Genomic DNA, 24,352 nt, shown 5'->3' with positions numbered 1-24,352 from the left:
ACATACACCCGCACGCACGTACGCACCCCCCCACACACACACACATACACACGCGCGCACACACGCACATTCACTCTCCATTCACAAGATATAATGAGAACACAACAAGAAATTGACTCACCATGGGGTACATTAGAAACATATATTTACAAACAAAAACAAAGTGTGCTTATGCTCACCATCATCCTTTCTATACCGTTGCGTGTTTGTGCAACATGTCTGTGGAAAACGAAAGAATATTTGACCAAAGTGACTTGTTAAACAAAAGAGATATAAAGTGTGTGTGTGTGTGTGTGTGTGTGTGTGTGTGTGTGTGCGTGCGTGCGTGTGTGTGCGTGCGTGCGTGCGTGTGTGTGTGTGTGTGTGTGTGTGTGTGTGTGTGTGTGTGTGTATACGTGTGTGCGTACATGCGTACATGCGTTTGCCTCGGTTTGTTTGTCTGTGTCTCTGTATATGTTTGTACCTGTATATATGAGTATTTGTTTCTGCGTGTGGTTGTGTCTGTCTGTCTGTCCGCCCGTCTGTTCATACGTCAGAATGTGTCTGTGTGTCTTTTTTGTTACATTTAGTCAAGTTTTGACTTCGTATGTTTTTTTGTGCGGAATTGTTCTTGCGTCGGTAAATGTATTATATGATCTTGGTGCCTGTCATAAAGAAAACCCAAAAACTAAAAAAAAAACTTTAACTGCGAGCAAGAGGATGGACAATGGAATGTACGTACGGTCTGGTGTTTATGAATGGGAACAAATTGTATGGATGGATCAGACAAGCTAATAACATTTCAACAGAACTACTTCAATCGCAAAAATCATCAGCTACAGATTATTGTTTCGCTTCCAATGTACTGTACAGGAATTAAACAACCAAACCACAATGATAACAGCCATGAACTGGTTCGAGCTTGAATGTAGAAGCAGTTTCCCGATGTTTCCAACTCTTCCATTGCCAGAACATCGTGGCAAGTTTTTACAAAACGAACATCAGTTTACAAGGTAATTGAGACTAGGGGTGCGTACACAAATCACTAGTCGAACATTGATATAGTACGTGAATAAGTTTTGCCCTCGTTACATTGTGAATCTGCCGTCAATCAATTTCAACATAAAGGCGTGCGCGAATGAATGTTGGCAGTTTTATACTTCTAGAAAAGTTGTAAGTATAACCTAACAAATCACACAAACAAAGCATTTGCAACTGTACATTAGCACGAAGCCTTAGAGTACCTGTGTGTGTGTGTGTGTGTGTGTGTGTGTGTGTGTGTGTGTGTGTGTGTGTGTATGTGTATGTGTATGTGTATGTGTATGTGTGTGTGCGCGCGCGCACGTCTGCGTGTATATGAAAAAACGTTTATCAGCATTTTTGACGTTTTCAATACAAGTTGAATGAAAATGGACATTCAGAGACATTCATACACTCATTAATATTTTTCACGACAAAATAATACAGTGGCACGCTCACCAACATGTTGACCATGTAATTGCAATCGTAAGTTAAGCGACAAAACATATCTAAGCTAACAGCACAGCTTATTACGATTGAAGACCAATTTGAAGAATTCCTTTGCCCATGCACGCACAATCACACTTAGAAGGAAAACTTATCCTTTAAAGACTGAGTCTCATGTTGACAATTTGGGAAATTCAAAAATCGTCCAGGATCGAAAAATACACAAAAAACAGCAATACAACAAAGCCTGGAAAGTTGAGTTTTTCGTGGAACAAAAAGTTGTTGTGACTTAAATTGATTGTATACTTTATATTCTGTTGTTAAAATGTACGTGGAAATACAGCACGTATGTATATTTTATTTCTTCTAAATCTTAGACTCTTATTTATGTCTCACTTGAAAAAAAACGAAGATAAAATGAGATCCAATAAATCCCTTTCTGTCGTCGTAAACTTAGGGAATTCACTAACATTTAAAATAAAAACTGTGCCCACGTAACTTCAAAACAAAATCAATTAAGATCACATAGCCTGCACTGCTTTGTCATGAGGGTTTAGATGCTGCATGTGAAAGGGTATAGGCCAACATCAACAAAACAAAAGACTCGTTTATGTTTTAGATGAATGCCTTTACAAAACAAACAACACAAAATGGTTTACGCTTAGTTAAAAAAGCAAACCACTGAGAGAGATTTGTGTCTTTGAGATTAGTTTCGCGACATATAAATACTCACTTTTCGAAATGGATGAATAACCCTTACGAAGAAAATCAAACTTTTTACGAGATCAACATCCCAACGGAGAAAAATACAAACTTCTTCAAATCAGTTTACAACACAAAGCTGACATTTTTAGGCTAATATTTGTGAGTTGTACCATAACATGAGAACGAAATTAAGGACAGCAAGTCTTTTACAGTGCTAAACTTCATGGCCAAATCAAGACTTCCACCAACATGATTGGGCAGGTATTTTATTATCTGACAGATAAACACTTGAACAATTCTAGTCCCGAGGGTCCAGCGTAACAGAAGCAACAGACTATTCTACACGTTACAAGGTAAGCATAAACTTTGTGTAAGCGACCACGCTCACTACCTCAGATCTGGATAGGCTGTCACGTGGAATAAGCACAATATCTTGTCAATTGGAAACATGCCAAATATCCACAGCCTACCTGCTTCCTGGGCAAAGTAGGAATGTTGTTGTTGAATCGATTTCGGAGGTGAACATGTCAGGAAGTTTGGTACGGCTGTACCTTTAAAACACTGCCCATAGCGCTTTTACAGTTCAACGCCACGGCAAACGTTGACAGCGTTAAGCCTCAAATTAACTAATCGAAGGCGACTATGCTAAATATACTTTGCGAAGCTGGGCGCACGGAGCATTAGCACTGAGGTTTTGTAAAAAAAAGACTTCGCGAAATCTTTGCTAAGTCCACTTCGGGCTCAATACATGACCGCGGCTTAAGCATGGAGAAAATAATGTCTACAGTTTATTAGCAAGGTAACTCAATCACAATCACAATATCTATATAATGCCACGTATGGTCATGCACGGTACAATTATTCACTGCAGCTGTCCAAAAGCACAGGGTAGCATTCATGATCATTTGACATCAGTTCCAAGCACAGTAACTCAGCTGTGGCATCGCGAGGGCGACGATCTAACACCGACACCTGTTTGGCTCTCGTACACATCCCAACGATTACAATTCTTCTCTCAAACGCGACCCCCCTTTCCATTATAGCGCACCTGTGCTTAAAAAAAAGGTCTTTCCGTGTGCAAGTCAGGTAAAACTGCACTTCAATTTCTTTAGCTGAAGACCGCGAGACAACAAGTCAAATCTGCAATATTCTTCATGTTTGTAAGCACTCTTGGGACGCGTAGATAGATTTGTAACGTGCCTGAATCGGTTATAGACGCTACCAGAAGTGCGTTCATTAGAAGTAGCTAATGAGGGGGGATGGGAACTTGTAGGTCATTTACCCGGGACGCTACCCTATGTTATGCTACTGAGTCAAGGCACCCCGCATCCTTTCCCACGCCGGGTTTGAGAGCAGAACTGCTTAGTTCCAACCGACAGTTTGGGAAACCGGGTTGGACATCCGCCAAAACAATACAGCCGTTGCCGCTTACTAGAAATCATATTTCCAACGCGACAAAGCATCGAAATAAAGGCAAACTGTTCAGAGCGCAGCTCAACCTGAAGAATAATGTCCGTGTCCATAACAAGGATTGGTATAAGGCGAGGTCATGACCTGTGACCTGCTACAGCGCTGGCCTCACGTGACTGTGACTAGGAGAGCACGTGCCACTGTTGAACCTGGTCGCGCTGATTGGCTATCATCTCGTTCCAGTGGTCCAGTTCCTTGCCGCGCGCGAACATGAAGGAACCCAGCACGATCCGGCCAAGTAGCTTGTCTGTAACAAACAGAGACAAACAAATTGACAAATTATTTAAATCTTTGGCAAACACGTAATTAATAATAAGGACAGCTTATCAAGCGCGAACCACAGTAAACTATGCTCTCCGCGCTTTACATATTACCTTTGAATTAAACCATATTTTTTAAAATCAAATATACATTCTAACCAAAATAACGTAATTCAGATAGGACCAATTACTTTGTCTTCAACAAACACGATAGAATAAATCAAAATTAATGGTGTGTGCGTTTCAAACACTCAGGACATACACCTGACCAATCGTTTAGTCTGCAACAAACACGTAAAAGGTTTGACCTATGACAGCAGTGGCAAACATACAATGAAAATGCCTCTTGTAATACAGCAGAAAAAAACTACCAAAACAACACGAGAGGCATTTATATGAAGGACAAGAGCTTTCGTTTCTGTCCAAACAAATCCAGTTCTCAATATGAAGATCTTGTATTCGTATCGCTTGCTATACAATTTGTCCCTATCATTTACTTCTTTTTCTTTTCAATAACAAGCAAGGAAGGCAAAATTCGCGACCTGAGCGCAACAAAAAAAACTTCTTTTTTTTACAAAGAAATAATATTGCACAATGCAGCCGTGACATTTCCAAAATGTCACCAAAATATCCACATTAGTTTCAAGAAAAGAAAAAAGAGAAAAGGCACGTGCTCTTTGTTTGTAGGGCAAAAGTTGCCGCACAGGTGCGCAGTAAAACATAAGGTAAACCTTCACTTGTTCAGCTTTATATCTGTTCATACACTGCATTAGGGACATTTAAGTAAAACCTGAAACACTGTCACAGGTATAAACACACACAGACGCACACACGCACGCATAAACATACCCGCACGCACGCCCACACTCTTACTCGCAGATACACACACACACACACACACACACACACACACACACACACACACACACACACACACACACACTCACATACACACACGCCTCACGCACCCACGCACCCACATTCACGAACACACACTCACAAACACACTCTAAGAAAAGCAACTAATTTCAGTTCTCTATTCATTTGGCATTTAAGAAAAAGATCGGCCTAAAGGTCACACACACACAGACACACACACACACACACACACACACACACACACACACACACACACACACACACACACACACACACGCATTAGAGAAATAAATCGGCCAAAAGGTCACTGCTGTTTCAGTCACTGCACAGATGTGTGGGGCTACAACACCAACATTAAACAAGAAGAGCAAACGCTCGATCGAGTCACTTTCGCAGTTCTGAATATTATGTGAGGCATCAGATGGACAGGAAGAAATTGCTATTCACAACACAATGAGTCACGTTCACATAAAATTTGAGCCCGGTCACTTTTATAGTTTCCGAGAAAAGCCCAACGTTAAGTTGTGTGTTGCCGAACAGAAAAGGCTAGTTATCTCCCTTTTTTTTTTTTTTTTTTTTTTTTTTTTTTTTTTTTTTTTTTTTTTTTTTTTTTTTAAATCTCAGTTGCATGCAGGCTGCTTCAACCCTTTCTTTTTTGCCTTTTTTTTTTTTTTTTTTTTTTTTTGTTGTTGTTGGCGGGGAGCATCCTTCTTCATTGATTTTTTTTTTTTTAATTTTTTTTTTTTGAGTAATGTTTTTACTATAACATTAACATTACTATATCTAAATGTATTTTAAGCAACTTTTCTATATAACAATTCCCTCTCAAAAATGCATACAATATCCAGAGGGGAGCCATATCTATAAATACCAACACACATTTTGGCTATCACAATCAAATAATTCACATAACTTATTAGTGCCTTGGAACTTTGTGAATTTTCAAATACGCCCAAAAAAACTTCCTTTACGGTAATTTTAATGATCATATTATATTTACAATTCACTTTATCTTCAACGCATTTCCAAATGGACATAATTTTCGGGCAAAAGTAAAAAAAATGTTCAATATAATCAATTTCGTTCTCACAGTGAGTACAGCAATTACTCACGGAAATGCCTATTTTATACAATAAAATATTTGTGGGGTAAATATTGTGCAATATTTTCCAGTGCAACATTCGCAATCTTGTTTCTGTGGTTACTTTGTTTACTATTAACCATTGCTCTTTTCCCGGCCTGAAATCAAATTTATGTTCCCAAAATTTAACTACAACCGGCTCCACATATTTTTCCTTTATAATTAATTTGCGAAATTGACAAGGCTTACTCAGGTTCTTTAAATCGTTGAATCCACATACATTTCCATTTGCAGAGCGTAGTGTTGCTGCTTTAACTGCTGTACAAATCACCCTATATTCAAAGAATCTTGTGGGCTTACATCCAACCTTCTGCTGCATAATATTAAAGGGCACAATCTCATTACCAACATATACATCCTTTACTCGACAAACGCCTGCTTTAATCCAGTCGCTAAAAAACAGGGTTTGGCCGCAATAGATTATATCCTTGCTGTTCCATAAACACGTATCTCTTAATAACATGTCTCCACCTACTGCTCTCTGAATCATGTCCTTATTTTTCAACCAACAAATTAAAACTTGTTTCCAAAATACATTTTTAATTAATCCCAATCCTTTAAAATTTTTTACCGTGGTGTTAGATTGGAAGCAACACAACCTTTCACCAAGCTTCGAAAACATATGTATCGGTATTTGTTTCCAACTTTCCTGCTTTTCGTTCAATAAATTTGCCGCCCAGGACAACAAACAAGAGGACTGCATATCAATGACATCAATCATTTTTAAACCCCCATCAGGAAACTCTTGACACATCACTTTTCTTTTAACTTTCTCAAATGCCTTAGTGTTTGAAAATCGTTTTTTCCAAATAAATCTGTAAAACATAGTATTTATCTCAGTCAATACCTTTTCGGGTATTACCAGTGCTTGCAACGGATAAATAATCTGCGATAACAAAAGAGATTTCACAATGCATATTTTCCCCATGATACTACAATTTCGTTTAAACCATTTTACAATGTTGCGTCGTATATTTTCAATACGGCTTGTCCAATTTTCTTCAATCTCAGAGACCGATGAGGAGCTACTGAAATAAATTCCCAAAATCTTCACTTTTGTAGTCCACCTTAACCCGCACTCATTTTCATTACCATATTTATTACTGCCCAAGGCCATGATTTCAGTTTTTTGTCTATTCATTGCCAAACCAGAGAATTTGGAAAAATAGGTTACAAGGGTTAATGCGTTTTTTAACTCATCCATATCGTTCAGAAATAGGGTCACATCATCAGCATATAATAATATCTTAAAGAACATATCATAATTATCATTAGTTTCTTTTGGCAGAGGCAGACCCTTAATTGAACCATCATTTCGAATTTTCAAGGCCAACAATTCTAATGCAAGGATGAAGGCCATCGGTGAAAAAGAACAGCCCTGTCTGATACCTGCGTTCAATTCAATACATTCCGATAACCAGCCCATAAAATTGATACAACTTTCCGATTTATACAATAGAATCTCTACCCATCTTACAAAGACGGCACCAAAATTAAATCGTTTAAATGCATACACAATATACTCTTTGGAAATCGTGTCGAAAGCAGCTTTATAGTCCAGTGCTACAAGGAACCCAGGTTTATTATATTCGTTTACATACGATACTAAATCGTCTATTTGCCGGATCGCTGAACTAATGGTTCGACCCTTCAAAAAACCATACTGATCTTCACCAATAATATCTAAAATAACTTTAGATAGGCGAACTGAAAGAGTCTTCGCCAATATTTTATAATCAGTGTTTAATAGTGAAATCGGTCGCCAATTATTAAGGTCGTCCCTTGGTAATTGTTTACCCTTATGAATTAATATCATTATTGCCCGTTTTTGTGTGACGGTTAATTCTCCCTTTAAAAAAGATGCATGAAAGGAATTCAATACCATGTGTTTTATTTTACACCAGAAGAACTTCATAAAGGAGGTTGTAATACCATCACATCCAGGGGAGGAACCGTTTTTCATATTTTTTAAGGATGTCGACAATTCTGTTAAAGTGATCGGACTATCAATTCCAGTCTTCTGCTGTTCTGTTAATTGAGGAACTTCAACACCATCCAAAAACTGTTCAACCAAATTTTCATCAAACTCAATATTTTTTTCGTGTCTCCTTCTAAAAAACTGGACTTGTTCAGTCAAAATATCATCCTGATTTGTTATCACCTGACCATCTGCTTTAGCAAGACAATCCATAATTTTCGCGTTCGAGTGTGTTTTTTCCATATTGAGAAAATACTTTGTATTTTTTTCTCCTTCTTCAATAAATTTAATTCGGGACCTAGTTTGGGCTCCCTTAGCTTCCTGTATTGAATAAATTTCCAGTTCAGCTTTTACTTTATCTTTTTCCATCAACAATTCGTTATTATCTTGATCTAAAACAAGGGCTTTGTCAATCCTATTCAAATTTTCCAACAATTCCCCATGTCTATTAAACTTACATCTATTTTTTTCTTTACTGTACCGAATACAAAATTCTCTTATTTTAATCTTACACAAGTCCCATTTTACGTGATCCTCCCTTATTTCATCTTGTATCTCAAATTCTTCCAACATCAAATTCAATTCATCAACAAAGATATGATCCTTTAACAAACTATCATTAAATTTCCAATATGATGGACCACGCTGAAATGAACATAATTTATATGTTATGTTAACCGACCTATGGTCGGATTGTGCAACGGAACATATATTACAGTCTCTAATATTATTAAGCACAGAGTCGGAAACAAAAATGTAATCCAATCTGCGAGCAATGAAAGGATTTTTTCTTGACCACGTAAATTCCCTTTCCTGTGGCCAGAATAACCTCCACATATCATTTAACTCACTATTTTCCAAGAACTTTTTAAAGCGATTAACATCCCCCACATTATGTTTTTCTCCACTAATAATGTCTTCTTCATTATCAATTACGCAGTTAAAATCTCCACACACTATGTAGTTCAACATATTCAGCGACTGAATGTGCTTTTCCAACTTTTCAAAAAAAAGATATTTTTCTTTACCAATCGTTGGAGCATATACATTCGAGATACAAACGTCCTCATTCTGCAGAGAAATTCGTACCGTCAAAATCCTGCTATTTCGATAAATACACGTCACAGGATACTGAAAACTCTTTTTAATAAAAATGATTTGTCCCATACTGTGTTTTGTACCACAACAATAAAACATTTGACCTCCCCATTCTTTTTCCCAAACTGTAATATCGGTTTCATGTACATATGATTCCTGCACACAAATGATATCGTACGATAGTTTCTTTAAATATCGAAAAAAAGTCTTCCTCTTTGTCGTATTTCTCAGTCCATGAATATTAATACTTGTTATCTTTAAATCATCCATGATGACATATCAACATTGATTTCAGTCGAGTCGTATTCAAAAATCAGAGTCCATAGAGCGTAGCCAGGTCGTTTCCTCCAAAATCCGTCCAGTTGGCGCCAGCCAGGGGCTAGGTGATCTCGGCTGCAACGTCACACTGCTCCTCGAGAGATGATGTAGTCGGGCCAAGGGGTAGGTCATCCCGTCTAGCAGCCTTGGCTGCATCGTTGTCCACAGGGGAGCTAAGCGGGCGCTTTTCTCTCGGGCAGGACTGGGACCTGTGAAAGGCAAGTTTCGACTGCTTGATTGCACGCGCGGGACGAGACGATGGTGTTTCAGGGGTAGAGAACTGGGTCGCTGCCGCGCTGGCACCGTCTTCAGCGGAGTCTTCAGACGGGGACACTTCCGCGGGGAGCTGCTCCGACGCAGGTGCCTGAGCCTCCCTGACGTCACGTAGGAGGGAGCAGGAGGGGTGGCCACTCTTGTGGCCGGTACGACGGCAGGTCTTGCAGACAACTTCCTCGGTGCACGAGGAAGCGTAATGCCCCTTGACGAGGCATCGAGAACAAGTGGTGTGTTCTGGAGAGAATTTCGTCCGAAGTGCTGTGGTTTGTCTCCGGTGGTATTTGTGTGTGTGTGTGTGTGTATGTGTGCCTGTTGTGGGCCTATTGTTGCTGGTGTTTCTTCATCTTCATCTTCTCTACAAACTGTACGTGAGTTGATTTTATTTGAATTGCTCTGTGTTCTACGCGTGTTGTGCTTCAACCATGGCGACCGGCTCTCCGGCGTCACAGAACCAAGACAGGGGTACACCCCCAGTGTTTATACCTTGTAAAAACCTGCCCGCCGTGCAGGACTCTGACTCACAGTTCTCAGTGCGCGAATTATGTGCAGCGGGTGAAAAAAACTTGCGGTTATGGTACGGTCATAGGCGCCCAACGCATTGGGGGTCTATGGCGCGTATACTCAAAAAACAATCAAGCTCGCATCGAGCTTCTGTTGAAAGGTATTCAACTACGAGGTCTTACCGTCTCCCCTTTTGACAAAAATCCCTTTATCGTACGATCCGCAGACGGTGACGAGGAAGTTAAGACCACCAAACTCATTATCGGCAACATCCCCATCAGTTACAGCAACGATGAGATCGAAAAGAAAGTGGTCCAGATGGGGTGTAAACCTCAATCCAAACTAATGATGGAAAAGGACAGGGATGAGAGGGGGGGACTAACAAGATGGCTCACGGGGAGAAGATTTGTCTATATCCAAATCCCTGACCAGCCCCTCCCCACCAAGATAAACATTGGCTCGGCGACAGCCTCTCTGTACCACAGAGAACAAAATTCTCGCTAGTTATCTCCCTTGTTTTTCTGATAACGTTCGTAAAAGGCTACAGATGTAAATACTTTGATGTAAAGAATAATCCTACAAAGTTTCAATCACATCCGATGAACTTTGTCAAAGATATAAAATGTCTAATTTTTCCTTTGACGCTGACCTGTGACCTTGAAAAAGGTCAAAGGTCAACGAAACCATCGTTAAAGTGTAGAGGTCATTGGAGGTCACGACTAAACAAAATATGAGCCCGATCGCTTTGATAGTTTCCGAGAAAAGTCCAACGTTAAGGTGGTGTCTACGGACGGCCGGCCGGACGGCCGGCCGGACAGACTAACACTGACCGATTACATAGAGTCACTTTTTCTCAAGTGACTCAAAAACTGTTCACTGTTTCTCGTATCATAACGTTATAACCACAGGAGCTTGTATCCTTTCTGTATCCATGATACTACTATTCACTACATAGTAGTAGTAAGGATACAGTAAGGATGAAGGAGTAAATAATAATCGACCGGCCCTTTGATACAAGCTCCTGTGATCATAACTATCATAAGCTGGTAGACGACACATTTAGCAAAAAGCAATGCCAATTTTGACATCTGACATTTTTGTTGCATCGGTATTGTGCTTAAAACCAAATTTTAACTAACACTTCAGCCAGCCGTCAACCGATTTAAAAATCAACAGTGACATTTCCATCCGTGGAGAAAACAAAGGAAAAAGGTCATTTAAAGGTCACCCTGTCAGACACCATATTGACGAAGCCTTAAGAGGTATTTGGAGAGAGAGAGAGAGAGAGAGAGAGAGAGAGAGAGAGAGAGAGAGAGAGAGAGAGAGAGAGAGAGAGAGAGAGAGATAACAATGACAAAACAGCATAATATTACGTACAATGAACGGCAGATGTAACACACCCTTAAGCCATATGACAAACCGGATTTTTGTTCTTTCTTGCAGTTTAAAAAAAACGTACGTAGGCTATTACACTAGTGGTATTGAAAGAGAAGCTGCAAACAAATACAAACAGCATATTAGATACTAAAAGGCAGATTATAAGACACCCTTCGGCAACACGTCTTCATTTTAGCACTTGCAAATACGTTTTACTATAGTTTGACAGCGAAGACAGATATCACCTGACTTGAAAGTAGGCCTAACGGTCGATAGTGTGTTAGGCCCGTCGCGATATAACCTTGAACGGTTGAAAACGACGTTAAACACCAAATAAACAAAGAAAGATAGTGTGTTAGGCTACTAAAATCCCACAACACCCCCACCCATCCAACAACCAACCATTCAAACTAATCATCCAACCAGACAACGACCATCAACCTATCAAACCCGGTGTAGGATCCGGTCCGGTCCCCCCTCTGAAGTAGTCCCCCGGGGGACCAATTCGTGGCAAACACTGCTCTATAATGGTCCCCCCTTAGACATCCAGCCTCGTTTTTCTTTGGCATTCAAGCCATTTTCAATCTATATCTTCGTCCGGTATTATGTAGTGCACAGACAGCAATCTCTTTGTTTGACTATATTTTGCAGAAAATAAAATAGATCTGATTTATAATGCCGTTCAACAGAAAAATCACATGAAATAAAATGAATAATAAATAAATACTGATAAGAAGAAATGAAGGCAGTCTCTGATTCTTTCCTTTCTTTTCTCTGAAATTGCTGGTAACATTACTAACATTGTAACAAGAAAAACGAGGCTGGATGTCTAAGGGGGGGCCATTATAGAGCAGTTTTTGCCACGAATTGGTCCCCCGGGGGACTACTTCAGAGGGGGGACCGGACCGGATCCTACACCGTCAACGCCTGCAGACATCAGCTTCTATAAAGACAATTCTCACGACTTCGGCACTCAAGGTCGCTAGTTAGGCGAATGCGTTTTCCAATTCGAAAAAGCTTTCTACGGGAGATGAGGAAAAAACACGTAAACCAGATGACTCTTGGACATGCGATCTAGCTCTGAAGAAATCAGGTGGAGTGACGACGTTTAGGGCTGACGTAAATGAAGCGAAATGAAAATCATTTGAAAGTATTGGTCGTGAGCGCTTACACGCAGCTCGCGTAAACATACACTAATGAAAACGTCGGACAAAACACTGATGTAGACGCACGTACGCACGCACACACACACACGCGCACGTACACACTGCACACGCACGCACGCACACATACGCACGGACGCACACGTACGCACTGACGCACGCACACACACGCACGCACGCACACACATACACACACACACTCACACGCATACAAAAAAACACACACACAAACACACACACACACACACACACACACACACACACACACATACACCACCACCACCGTCTACACGGTTCCTACTAATCAGCAAAAGGTTCAAGACAGGACAGAAAGGCAACGGCGAACACATGAATTAATTACTTCCAGACCTAACGACGACAACAAACAGCCCGCACACTAACAAAACAACTTAATGATAGTTAGTGCGTTTCCGGATCTGTGGGTTTTGACATTCTGGATTTAGAAGAACAATACAACAAAATGTATGCAACTTTCAGAGAATTGCTTATTCGGGGACTCTGGTACTTTTTTTTCTTTTTTTTTCTTTTCTTTTTTTTTGGACCTCAGTTGCATGCAAGGCTGCTTCAACCCATCTTTTTTGCCTCTTTCGTCTTTTTTGTTCTTTCTTTTTGGGCGGTGAGCATATCCTTCTTCATTGGTCTTTTTTTTCAATGAAATTTTACTTTTGTTTTCTTTTACATTACAGGTTACATTTCCATTAAATTACTTTTTAATTCAACAACAATCTAACTAAGGACAATGGGGATAAACTTTTCGTAGCGCAAGTTCTTGTTGAAATACAATTTCCAATGGAATATGCGATTTAGTTTTCTTAGCTTTGCTAATGCACATTTTTGCTATCAATAAAACATGGTTAATTAACGCTGATTCCTTTTTTTTCTCTTTACATTTTTAAATCAACAGCCTAAATAGCTGGTTGAAAAAAACAAAACAAAAACAAAAACCACTTAAATTTACTTTTTTTGCCCTAATCTTTTCACCTCTATCATGGACAAATACCAATAATGGACAATTGTATTAAAATATTTTACAATTACCATTATTCTCAGTCTATAATTATGTGTCGCAAATCTAACTCTGAATTAAACATGCACACAATTTCTATTGGTTTCCCGTATTTGAATTTTCCCACACACATTTTTGCCACAATAATAAGTACATTGATATAATTTACTAAATGGTTTGACATACCAGGTGTTTTCATGTATCCTAACAGTGCTGTTTGAACATAAATTTTTATATTAACATTGTACTGCTGAAATACCTTATTGGTAATTCTTTCCGGGACTCTGGTACTAACTTTTAGTGCCATTGAAAGTATATTATCTGCGCTTTTCGTTTTAGCTGGACACAGGATATAGACAATGTATTGTCCGACCCAAGGAACTTTTTTGATAACAACGGGCACACAAATGCATCCTATGGTGTAACATGTACTTGTTTCTTATTTGAATGGCAATAGCCTTCATTGAGGTTCTGAAAAGGAAGAAACAAGGCATATCTTTTGTTCCAGAAAAGTCAACTTTAACTTCTTCTTCTTCTTCTTCTTCATCTTCTTCTTCTTCTTCAGCGTTTGACGGGTAAACTTTACCGACTGTTCAAGTCAAAATACATGTGACCCAATACTTCTTAGCACTCTTTGTCTGCATTAACTTTTTCTCTTACGATAACTGAAAATCAAAAACAATAGATATAGAGCGATCGCAAATCCAAAATGTCACAGTTTCCACTTCTTCGGAAACGGACTGCATGGACATTTTAACGACCGCAAATCTAGAATTTTACTGTTCCCTGCTTGGGAACTGTTTAACACGGACGTATCAATTGACAGCATTTCAATGTCCACTGCTTGTGAAACGCACTATGCCGACGTTTCAATAGACGATTTCCGGAAATAACTGTGGGGATTTTATAGCTTGAGTAAGAGTTGGCAAACGCACTATGCCGACGTTTTAATTGTGAAAGCCGAGACCTTCGCAAGGAAACACGACAGACGACGAGTCTCAGTTATAAAGAAAAGGGGACGTCACGGAAGTCCTCCATTCATTTGACAGTGTCACGCAAGCACGTGATCAAAGAACGAACGCTGATTTCTTTTTTCTTTCACGTTTCGTCTCTCCCTTTCTCCCAAACCCTTACAGCCTTTGCCAACAATCAATTATGGACGACACTCTAAAAGCCGTGGCAATAAGCTTGAGAGAGTAAAAAATTAAAAAAAGGAAAATTATAAATAAAAAAAATGGTTAAAATCCGCTTTAAATTCAATACAGTTTTTGCCCGACCCTCGTGCATTTCTTTTGACTTTTTATTTAAAGATCTGATTATACAACTAATAGGATCACCGTAAGAACAAATAAGATCAACCGTGTCTGAATAATGACTGAGAACTCGGAAGCAAAGCCTCCTCAGCCTGTGTCCGGACCAGAGGGAGGCAAGCTGAAACTGGAGGATGTCGGTTTTCTCAGCTAAATGCTCCCTCCCTCCACTCTCCTCTCCCCCTGAACTTTCTTTCCCCAACAAACACACACAAGCACACACACACACACACACACACACACACACACACACACACACACAAGCACCAACACACACACACACACACACACACACACACACGCACAAACACACACGTTCGCACGCCGACACACACACACACACACACATACACACACACACACACGCACGTTCGCACGCACACACACACACACACACACACACACACACACACATACCCCCCTCCCTTTTATAACCGCTAAAATGCTGCATAAGCGAGCGGAGCCGCTTACACTGACTAGAGAAGGGTTACTTGAAGGTAAAGACCTACCACCAAACCACCCCTAAAACTTCCCTGTTTGTCACGCTTCTATTCACATTATTACACCCCCGGTATAGGGGTGTGTATAGGATTCGGTCGATGTGTTTGTTTGTTTGTTTGTGTGTTTGTGTGTTTGTGTTCGCATATAGATCTCAAGAATGAACGGACCGATCGTCACCAAACTTGGTGAACAGGTTCTATACATTCCTGAGACGGTCCTTACAAAAATTGGGACCAGTCAAACACACGGTTAGGGAGTTATTGGTGGATTAAGATTCTACAAGGACTTATAGAGGGACACATTAATGGTCAAAGGGAAATAACCTTCTCAGTTGGTGGCAGTGAGAATGGTAAGGACGGGGGTGTTTTTCCTACCTCGGAGGAATTTCTTGTTTATGTACACCTCCCCCGGGTTACTTGAAAGTGAAGGATTTATTGACTCCGTGTTGGTCTTCTCAGCCAGCTCTACAAGTTTCAGCCCATGAACGAAGAGGAGGAAGAAGCTGACAATAGTTATGTCGTGTGTTTTGATTGTTCTTATACTTAATTGGGCGTAGTCGACTTCACGAAGTCTACTTCACGAAGCTGGTTGCATTGAATTTTCACCGCCCTGATATGGCCCTCCGTGGTCGGCTGGGCGTTCAGCAAACAAACAAACAAACTGAATTTTCACCGCCCTGATATGGCCCTCCGTGGTCGGCTGGGCGTTCAGCAAACAAACAAACAAACTGAATTTTCACCGCCCTGATATGGCCCTCCGTGGTCGGCTGGGCGTTCAGCAAACAAACAAACAAACTGAATTTTCGGCAACAAAACACCTATTAAGGACAGCCTTAAGATTTTTTGTTTTTTGTTTGTTTGTTTGCTGAACGCCCAGCCGACCACGAAGGGCCATATCAGGGCGGTACTGCTTTGACATTTAACGTGCACCACACACAAGACAGAAGTCGCAGCACAGGCTTCATGTCTCACCCAGTCACATTATTCTGACATCGGACCAACCAGTCCTAGCACTAACTCCATAATGCCAGACGCCAGGCGGAGCAGCCACTAGATTGCCAATTTTAAAGTCTTAGGTATGACCCGGCCGGGGTTCGAATCCACGACCTCCCGCTCACTGGGCGGACGCCTTACCACTAGACCACCGTGTTGCGGTGTTGCCTTAAGATGTTGTTGGGGTATTTGAATATGGGGGCTGTGTGGTGGTATGCCACTTTGATGGATTATTGGCCTGAAGCATATTGCTTGAATATTGTGCTCCCGAAGACTCACATATCGATGGATTCAACTCAACTCAACTCAACTCAAATTTTATTGGCTTCAATTTTCATAGAAGAATTTGTCTTGCGCTTGGGAGAAAGTAAGAGTATAACATATAAAAACAGCATTCATATCACATTTCATGTATCACACACAGTAATCACTAGTATAAGCCTAAAATTATCACATTTGTGCCTGTATCATACATGCAAATAAATAGTATCACATTTCCACGTATCACACACAATATATACATTACATAACATACAGTAAGCTTCCATCTCCCGCGCCCCCCCCCCCCCCTCCCACACATACATATCCTCGCACGTGCGTCGACTCCATACAAATGACATCATCAGTCCAGGATTAGTGGCCTGGATGGTACGTACTGTTCGGATATTGTGCTACCTAAAGACACACATATTGAGGGATCATAGCTGTCTTGGCGGTACGTATTGTTTAGATAGTGTTCTCCCGAAGACACACATATTGATGGATCATAGCTGTCTTGGTGGTACGTATTGTTCAGATATTGTGCTACCTAATGACACACATATTGATGGATCATAGCTGTCTTGGTGGTACGTATTGTTTAGATAGTGTGCTCCCGAAGACACACATATTGATGAATAAGTGACCTGGGGGTTATTGTTTGGATATTGTGCTCCCCAAGACACACATACCGACGGATAAGGGGTCTGGAGGATATTTGTTTGGATAGTATAGCATGTGTCCATACGCATTTTTGCTTCTTATCGTTAGAACTGTATGTTTGTCTTTTTGTGAAATGATTGTATACAGCGAAAAGTAAATAAAACAAGAAATTCCTCCGAGGTAGGAAAAACACCCCCCGTCCTTACCATTCTCACTGCCACCAACTGAGAAGGTTATTTCCCTTTGACCATTAATATGTCCCTCTATAAGTCCTTGTAGAATCTTAATCCACCAATAACTCCCTAACCGTGTGTTTGACTGGTCCCAATGTTTGTAAGGACCGTCTCAGGAATGTATAGAACCTGTTCACCAAGTTTGGTGACGATCGGTCCGTTCATTCTTGAGATCTATATGCGAACACAAACACACACCCAAACAAACAAACAAACACATCAAGCGAATCCTATACACACCCCTATACCGGGGGTGTAACAAGCTTAAACCAAGACACACGTACCTTTATGACCGCTGAGGTGCTGCATAAGCGAGACGTTGACGCTGGCAGTATCCAGGCCGGAGACAGGCAGCTTGAAGGTGAATGACTCGTTGAAGCTGGGGTTGTAGGTCTTCTTGCCCACCTCGGACTTCTTCGTCTTCACCGCCTTGTTCTGGATCATCAGGCACACCTTCACGTACGTGTCTGCAACGGGAAGAAATTGCAAGAAGTTATTAAGCATGTAAATCAAGAAGATTATCGTTCCTGACGCGCACTTTAGAGGTCCGTTTAACGGTGTTAGACTATGAGAAAACAATATATTTGTCAACGTTCAACAATATTTGAGGCCCTACTTCATATCAAATTATAAAAGTTGCTGAACGATTTTTTTTTTATTTGAGCTTGTATAATTGCTCTTTAAATGTGAGGTGTTTGTGTTTATGGAGCTGATTTTGTTAACGTTGTTAAGCCTTGGAAATAGTGTGTGGATAAACTGTGCCTTAATGAACACATGTGTCCATGACTCAGCCAAGCAGCCTGCCAAGCTATCAACCAACAAAGTATATACACACACACGCACACACACATGCATGTACGCACGCACGCACGCACGCACACACACACACACACACACACACACACACACACACACACACACACACACACACACACACACAAAACGAACAAAAGAACAAAGCAACTAACAGTAACAGTTCTAAACAAAACGAATTCTGTGTCCGAACGTTGATGACTGAGTACCGAATTGAACCCATTGGAATGGACATACAAATAGCGACATGCACTGTGCTGGCCATCATTCATTAATCCCAAACCCCATCCCCACTTGTACTCCCTCACCCCCCTCCCCCCCATTCTCCCTCACATCCCCTTCTCCCGCCCCAGCGCCTCCGGGAGTATTCTGCTCTTATCTCAGATTTTCCCATTATTTCCCTTGCGCTGTCCTGCTGGATAATGAAATTGACGCGCAAGGGCTTCGGGTGCTATGGTAGAGTGCAGACAAGGCCAGACCAGGCCAGCTCAAAGACAGGAAATGAGTACCATTTAGCCACCTCTAGAAAGGGGGGTCGGATACAAAGCGGTCACGAGATAGTGTCAAAGGTCAAAACTGACCTGTCAGGGTTGGTCATTCTATAATACCTTCAGGTTGGAGAGAGGCTTTATGCACTTTAAGTATCATTTAGTTGTCTCAAAGGCTGGTGATACCGCGGCCATTCTATGGTAAACCGATCGGTGAGGCCTGACCTTTCTGTAATACCTTAATGTGGTAGAGAGCACTGATGCACTTAAATTAAGTATAATTCAGTTGCCTCAAGGGGGGTGTCACTGCGGTCACTGGATGGAATCAAGGGTCATCTGACTTGTCACAACCGGTGAACATTACGTGACACCTTTAGTGTGAAGAGAGCGTGGACTTGTCCTTCCCTAATGCTGTTGATAGGCACCTTCTATTCTGCTATTAGTTTTGACAGTGACACTTACTGTTTCAGGGGTGAGTAGTTTAACTCAGATGGACAGAGAGACAGACAGACAATCAGACAGAATGACATATTCAAGGTCACACAGACTCGTGTTCAATTTAATGACACCCACTCACACATAAAGCATCTTGTGGTATGCGTTCGTGGTGGTGGGGGGGGGGGGGGGGAGAGAGAGAGAGAGAGAGAGAGAGAGAGGGGGGGGGGGGAAAGAGAGAGTGAGAGAGAGAGTGAGAGAGAGAAAGAGAGAGTGTGTGAGAGAGAGAGAGAGTGGGAGAGAGAAAGAGAGAGAGTGTGGGTGTGTGAGAGAGAGATAGAGAGAGAGAGAGAGAGAGAGAGAGAGAGAGAGAGAGAGAGAGAGAGAGAGAGAGACACAATGACAATGACAATTCTTTATTTTACGAGGGTAACAGAATAAGCATTGGTATACTTTTTTGCATCTGGCCCTCGCCCTAAAGAGGGACTAAATCTACTATAAATCTACTACTACTACTACTACTACTACTACAATACTTACATAATTAGTAAAACAGTATAAGTTTATGTACATACGTGCATTATCTGAAACATTGTAGTTTATACATACATGTTCATGACAAGGTGCAAAGCAAACATTTGCAAGTCAATTAGAGTAAGAATACTATGCAATAGTACATCAACTCTGCAAGACAATGGATATTATGCAGAACATCATAATTTCATAAACAAAACAATAAATCAAAAGTGAGTGACTGTGTCTCAAAGGACATAACAATTAAGAATATACTATTTTCATTAAATGGGATATATATTTGTTTTTGAAAGAATCTGTGCTGGTAGCTTCCCGTAAGGCATTCGGAAGAGCGTTCCAGAGACGGCCACCTGAATAAACTAGACTAGACTTAAATAAGTCTATCCTGGGAAGAGGAGTGTTAAATTTCATAAGGTGGTGTGACTTCTTCAAAGAGAACTTTGAACAAATGGTTTGGGGTAAAGTTTCGGATATAATTTTATGCATAAAGATTCCTTTGTTAAAAAGCAGTCTTGACTTTAGAGGTAAGATCCCTAAATGTATGTAGTCTAACTCTGTGAGGGTAGTGTGCTTTAGTAATACTACTTTTAGCGCTCTTTTATGTAATCTGCTAAGTGGTTTTAAGGAATTTTCACTTGCTGAGTCCCATAGAGTGGATGCATAATCAATAACAGATTGAATATGAGCAATGAAGAATAATTTTCTGGTGTGGCAGTTCAGGAAGTGTTTAATTCTAGATAAGAGGTACACTTTTTTTGACACCACTTTACTAAGTTGCTCTATGTGGGTTGACCAAGACAAGTTATTATCGAAAGAGAGAGAGAGAGAGAGAGAGAGAGAGAGAGAGAGAGAGAGAGAGAGAGAGAGAGAGAGAGAGAGAGAGAGAGAGAGAGAGAGAGAGAGAGAGAGAGAGAGAGAGATGAAATCGCGGTTACTTAGAGGCCAAAAAAGGGCTTTTGGCAGGTTGACCTTATTAGAAAATAGCACACGTACGTTTTCAGAAGAAGAAGAAGACAAAGAAAAAGATTGTAAAAAAAAATGGCGCAAAGATGAAAAACACGATAAAAAAAAAAGGAAAATAGAAAGAGGAAGCAAAATGAATAACGAAAAAGTAACAGAAAGAAACAGAAAGAAACAAAGAAAGGAGACACAGTTAAAAACAAAAACCACACAAAAACCAGCAATCGCTAGATGGCTTCTTTGAGGTTTTATTAAGCAAAACAGATAAGAAATACAAAAAATCCATTCAATAAAATATCTTTCCCAAATCTTCTCAAAACCTTTGTCCTCTTCTCTCAAATAAATATGACATATTTATTCCCTGTACAGCTATTGGCATCTTATTCCCAGATCATTTGATGGTTTTGTAATATTAATCAACTGTTAACGAAATTCAAAAGCAGAAAATCCCATATGAGAGCAGAGGGAGGTATAGTGTGGGCTGTCGTCTGTAAATCTGAAACTGGAGCAAACTGCGTTTTCGGATGCTATCATTGGCGGAGCAGCCATGCTGTTCGGCGAAAACGCACGCAGAAGCCTTGACATATTCCATTTTGCTCAACAGCGGGGAGAATCAAAGTCTGGCAACGGGAGGGAGAAAGAGAGAGAGAGAGAGAGAGAGAGAGAGAGAGAGAGAGAGAGAGAGAGAGAGAGAGAGAGAGAGAGAGAGAGAGAGAGAGAGAAAGAAAGAAAGAGAGAGAGAGAGCGAGCGAGAGAGAGAGAGCGAGAGAGGGAGACAGAGCGATAGAGGGAGAGAGAGAGAGAGAGAGAGAGAGAGAGCGAGAGAGAGAGAGAAAGAGAGAGAGAGAGAAAGAGAGAGAGAGAGAGAGGGGGGGGGGGTGGTATCTGAGAAAGAAAGACAGTAGGTCATCCTACAGCCCTACTCCCTCTGCACGCGAACACACATGCCAACCATAGTTGAGCTTAACTTAGCCGAGGTTGGTACATGGTAAATTGATTCTGCTAACCGTGAATTGTTTCAATAGCAGGATTTTGGAAAACATATTTTAGAGTTCTTTAACACGATAATATGTCGAAAGCAGATTGTTTTAATGAAAGAGCCCAAGGGATACAATTACCTACTGTCAAAAACAGATAGATATAGACAGTCTCCAAAGTTCCTAACCCTGCACTTTTTTGTACAAGAATAACTTGACTCTCGTAAAAAAAAAAACCCACCCCGTTATCAATTTCAATAAGAAAAATTTCATAAAGATCGGTCCAGTAGTTTAGTCTGAATCGCTCTACACACATACACACACACACACACACACGCACACACATACACCATACCCTCGTTTCGATTCCCCCTCGATGTTAAAATAATTAGTCAAAACTTGACTAAATATAAAAATGACACGACGACTGAGTCAGAGCCACAGTTGCACCCCTTTAAACCCTCACACCCTTCGTCCGACACACACACACACACACACACACACACACCTTCACTCTCTCGACCATTATCTCTTTTCTCTCAAATCTCATATCCCCTCCTTTTCATCTTCTTTAAATAATATGAAGACTTATTCAGAGTCATACCTCACCTCCCCCTCCCCTCCTCAACCCCCACACATTTACTCTCGACCATCGTAACACTGCTCCCACATCTCATCCCCCCCCACCTACCCCCAATTTCATCTTGTAATGATAATGGAAACATCACGATTGGGATTGGGTCAGAATCTCATTTTGCTTCCCTGCTGCATCCCCCCCCCCTCCTCATTATATATTTCTCGACCAATACTTCTTTTCATCGACCTCCCCACCCCTCCCCTATTACTCGCCACCACCACCACCACCCCCCTTCACTTATCTTCGATTCCTCTTCTCCTTGTGGAAAAAGAGCGACATGTGCAGTGAGGAGAAAGGCAAAGGTTGTAAGAGCACCGAGACAATCACAGGAGAGCCAAGACAGTCAACGCGAGCAGCTGGCGTCCTGTTGACTGATGTAACGTCTCGCCTCATCCGGGACATTGCAAATCAATGTCAGCCATCTTCTCAAGTGATCGCATTTTCTCTCTCTCTGTCTCGATGTATTTGTCTTTCGCTGATATAGAAATATGGGGCAAGTAGTTGTGTTTCAGTCCTCTTCGGCGTCATATTATCGGATATTCTTGACCAGTTTTTTTTCCGCAGTTTTACATATTCGTCATTTTGACTGATTCTGTATTTGTATTTATTCCCCCCTCTGCTTCTTTACCTCTGTAAACTTGTAGAGCTAGTTATTTTTCGATAAACACCCAGCAACCAAACAAATAACGACCCAGCAACAGCCTGAATCCTCGATAGCGCAATGGGTTGAGAAGCTGTTCTGCGTCGGTACTACTTTTGCGACTGAAAAGTTCCGAACGCTCTAATGTACGAAGTATACATCTCTGGAGCAAACAATACAAACATACCGCATTTAAATCAACAACTACAGGTTTGAACACATGAATCTCCATATGAAATCCATGAGTTTGGTTGTTTTCTGAATCTAGGTCTGCTGTGCACAAACGTTCATCACAAGCAAATTCCCAAGGCAAGTAACTCTCATACTTTGTCTAACGACAAGAGTAGTTCCCCTTTCAAATTTCTTTTCACTCAGTTTCTTCGACAACAGACTGCAATCCGACGGTCAGTTTTCAACAATATTTCATTTAAACAGATCACACGCAACCAAATGCACACATCTCATCAATTTAAACAACATAAAGCGGTTTCATACACTATTTTCCCGAGAAAACTGAACTTCATACAGTTTTTAACGTTGGAACACGGGTGCAAAAGTTCGTCTGCTAGTCCCATTTGACGAAAGAACATTATCCTAAGAGATACCAAAACATATACAGAACACACAATATCTGCCTTTGCCGCCACAGCAGAATAACAGCATATCTGTGTACTTGATTTTAGTCCAAAATAGGAAAACTGACAAGAAGTGTTAACAGAATGGAATGATTTGCACGGAACTATACAACCGCGCATTAATCGATCGCCTGCGCAGGTTGACTGGTTGAGTGAATAGGATTCGATCAAACTTTCGCAAAAAACCTCCTCTTTTCTTTGAATAACTGAAGAAAGGAGGAATAAAGAGGTTACACACCTCGTCTCAGTGACTATAAAAAATAATGGTCTCAGTTCGCGGTCATGAAAAAGCTCGCTAAAGCTCGCATTTTTCATGATCCGCTAACTTCGACCATTATTTTTAATAACCACTGAGACTCGGCATGTAACCTCTACTTATTCTGCAAATGTACTTATTCTGTACGATGACTTATTGTGAACGATTACTTACTTTGTGCTTGTACTTATTCTGTACGTTCGGTGGGAAGCTAGATGATATCCCTTTTGGGGTAAAACTATAGGACATCACTTTTGGGGCAAAGCTAGTGTACATCACTTTTGGGGCAAAGCTAGTGGACATCACTTCTGGGGCAAAGAAGAGGACAGTATTTGTGGGGCAAAGATAGAGGGCGTCATTTTTGGGGCATTTGTGGTGTAA

At 40.8% G+C, this 24,352-nt stretch overlaps 1 protein-coding gene across 1 annotated transcript; it reads right to left on the bottom strand.

Moving 5' to 3' along the window:
* On the bottom strand, nt 1–18,674 carry LOC138954939 (synaptotagmin-15-like). The gene is made up of 3 exons (XM_070326682.1): nt 18,647–18,674; nt 17,881–18,063; nt 1–3,868 (listed from the first exon to the last, which is right to left on the bottom strand). The coding sequence occupies exons 1-3, from the start codon at nt 18,672–18,674 to the stop codon at nt 3,744–3,746; spliced, it is 336 nt and encodes a 111-aa protein (XP_070182783.1). The 3' UTR covers nt 1–3,743.
* Between the last annotated feature and the right edge of the window lie 5,678 nt (nt 18,675–24,352).

Source organism: Littorina saxatilis, linkage group LG2 (genome assembly GCF_037325665.1).
Source record: "Littorina saxatilis isolate snail1 linkage group LG2, US_GU_Lsax_2.0, whole genome shotgun sequence".
Lineage (NCBI taxonomy): Eukaryota > Metazoa > Mollusca > Gastropoda > Littorinimorpha > Littorinidae > Littorina > Littorina saxatilis.
Note: the sequence above shows the minus strand (reverse complement) of the source record. Positions and strands in the feature narration are given on the sequence as shown.

What these genes read in the sequence shown, in the direction of transcription:
- LOC138954939 (XM_070326682.1), bottom strand. Translation starts at nt 18,674, where the DNA reads ATGGCCAGCACAGTGCATGTCGCTATTT. An exon ending in CACAGTGCATGTCGCTATTT is followed by an intron (nt 18,064 to 18,646) that starts GTATGTCCATTC and finishes TTCCCGTTGCAG; the next exon opens with ACACGTACGTGAAGGTGTGC. An exon ending in GCACCTCAGCGGTCATAAAG is followed by an intron (nt 3,869 to 17,880) that starts GTACGTGTGTCT and finishes TGTTTGTTACAG; the next exon opens with ACAAGCTACTTGGCCGGATC.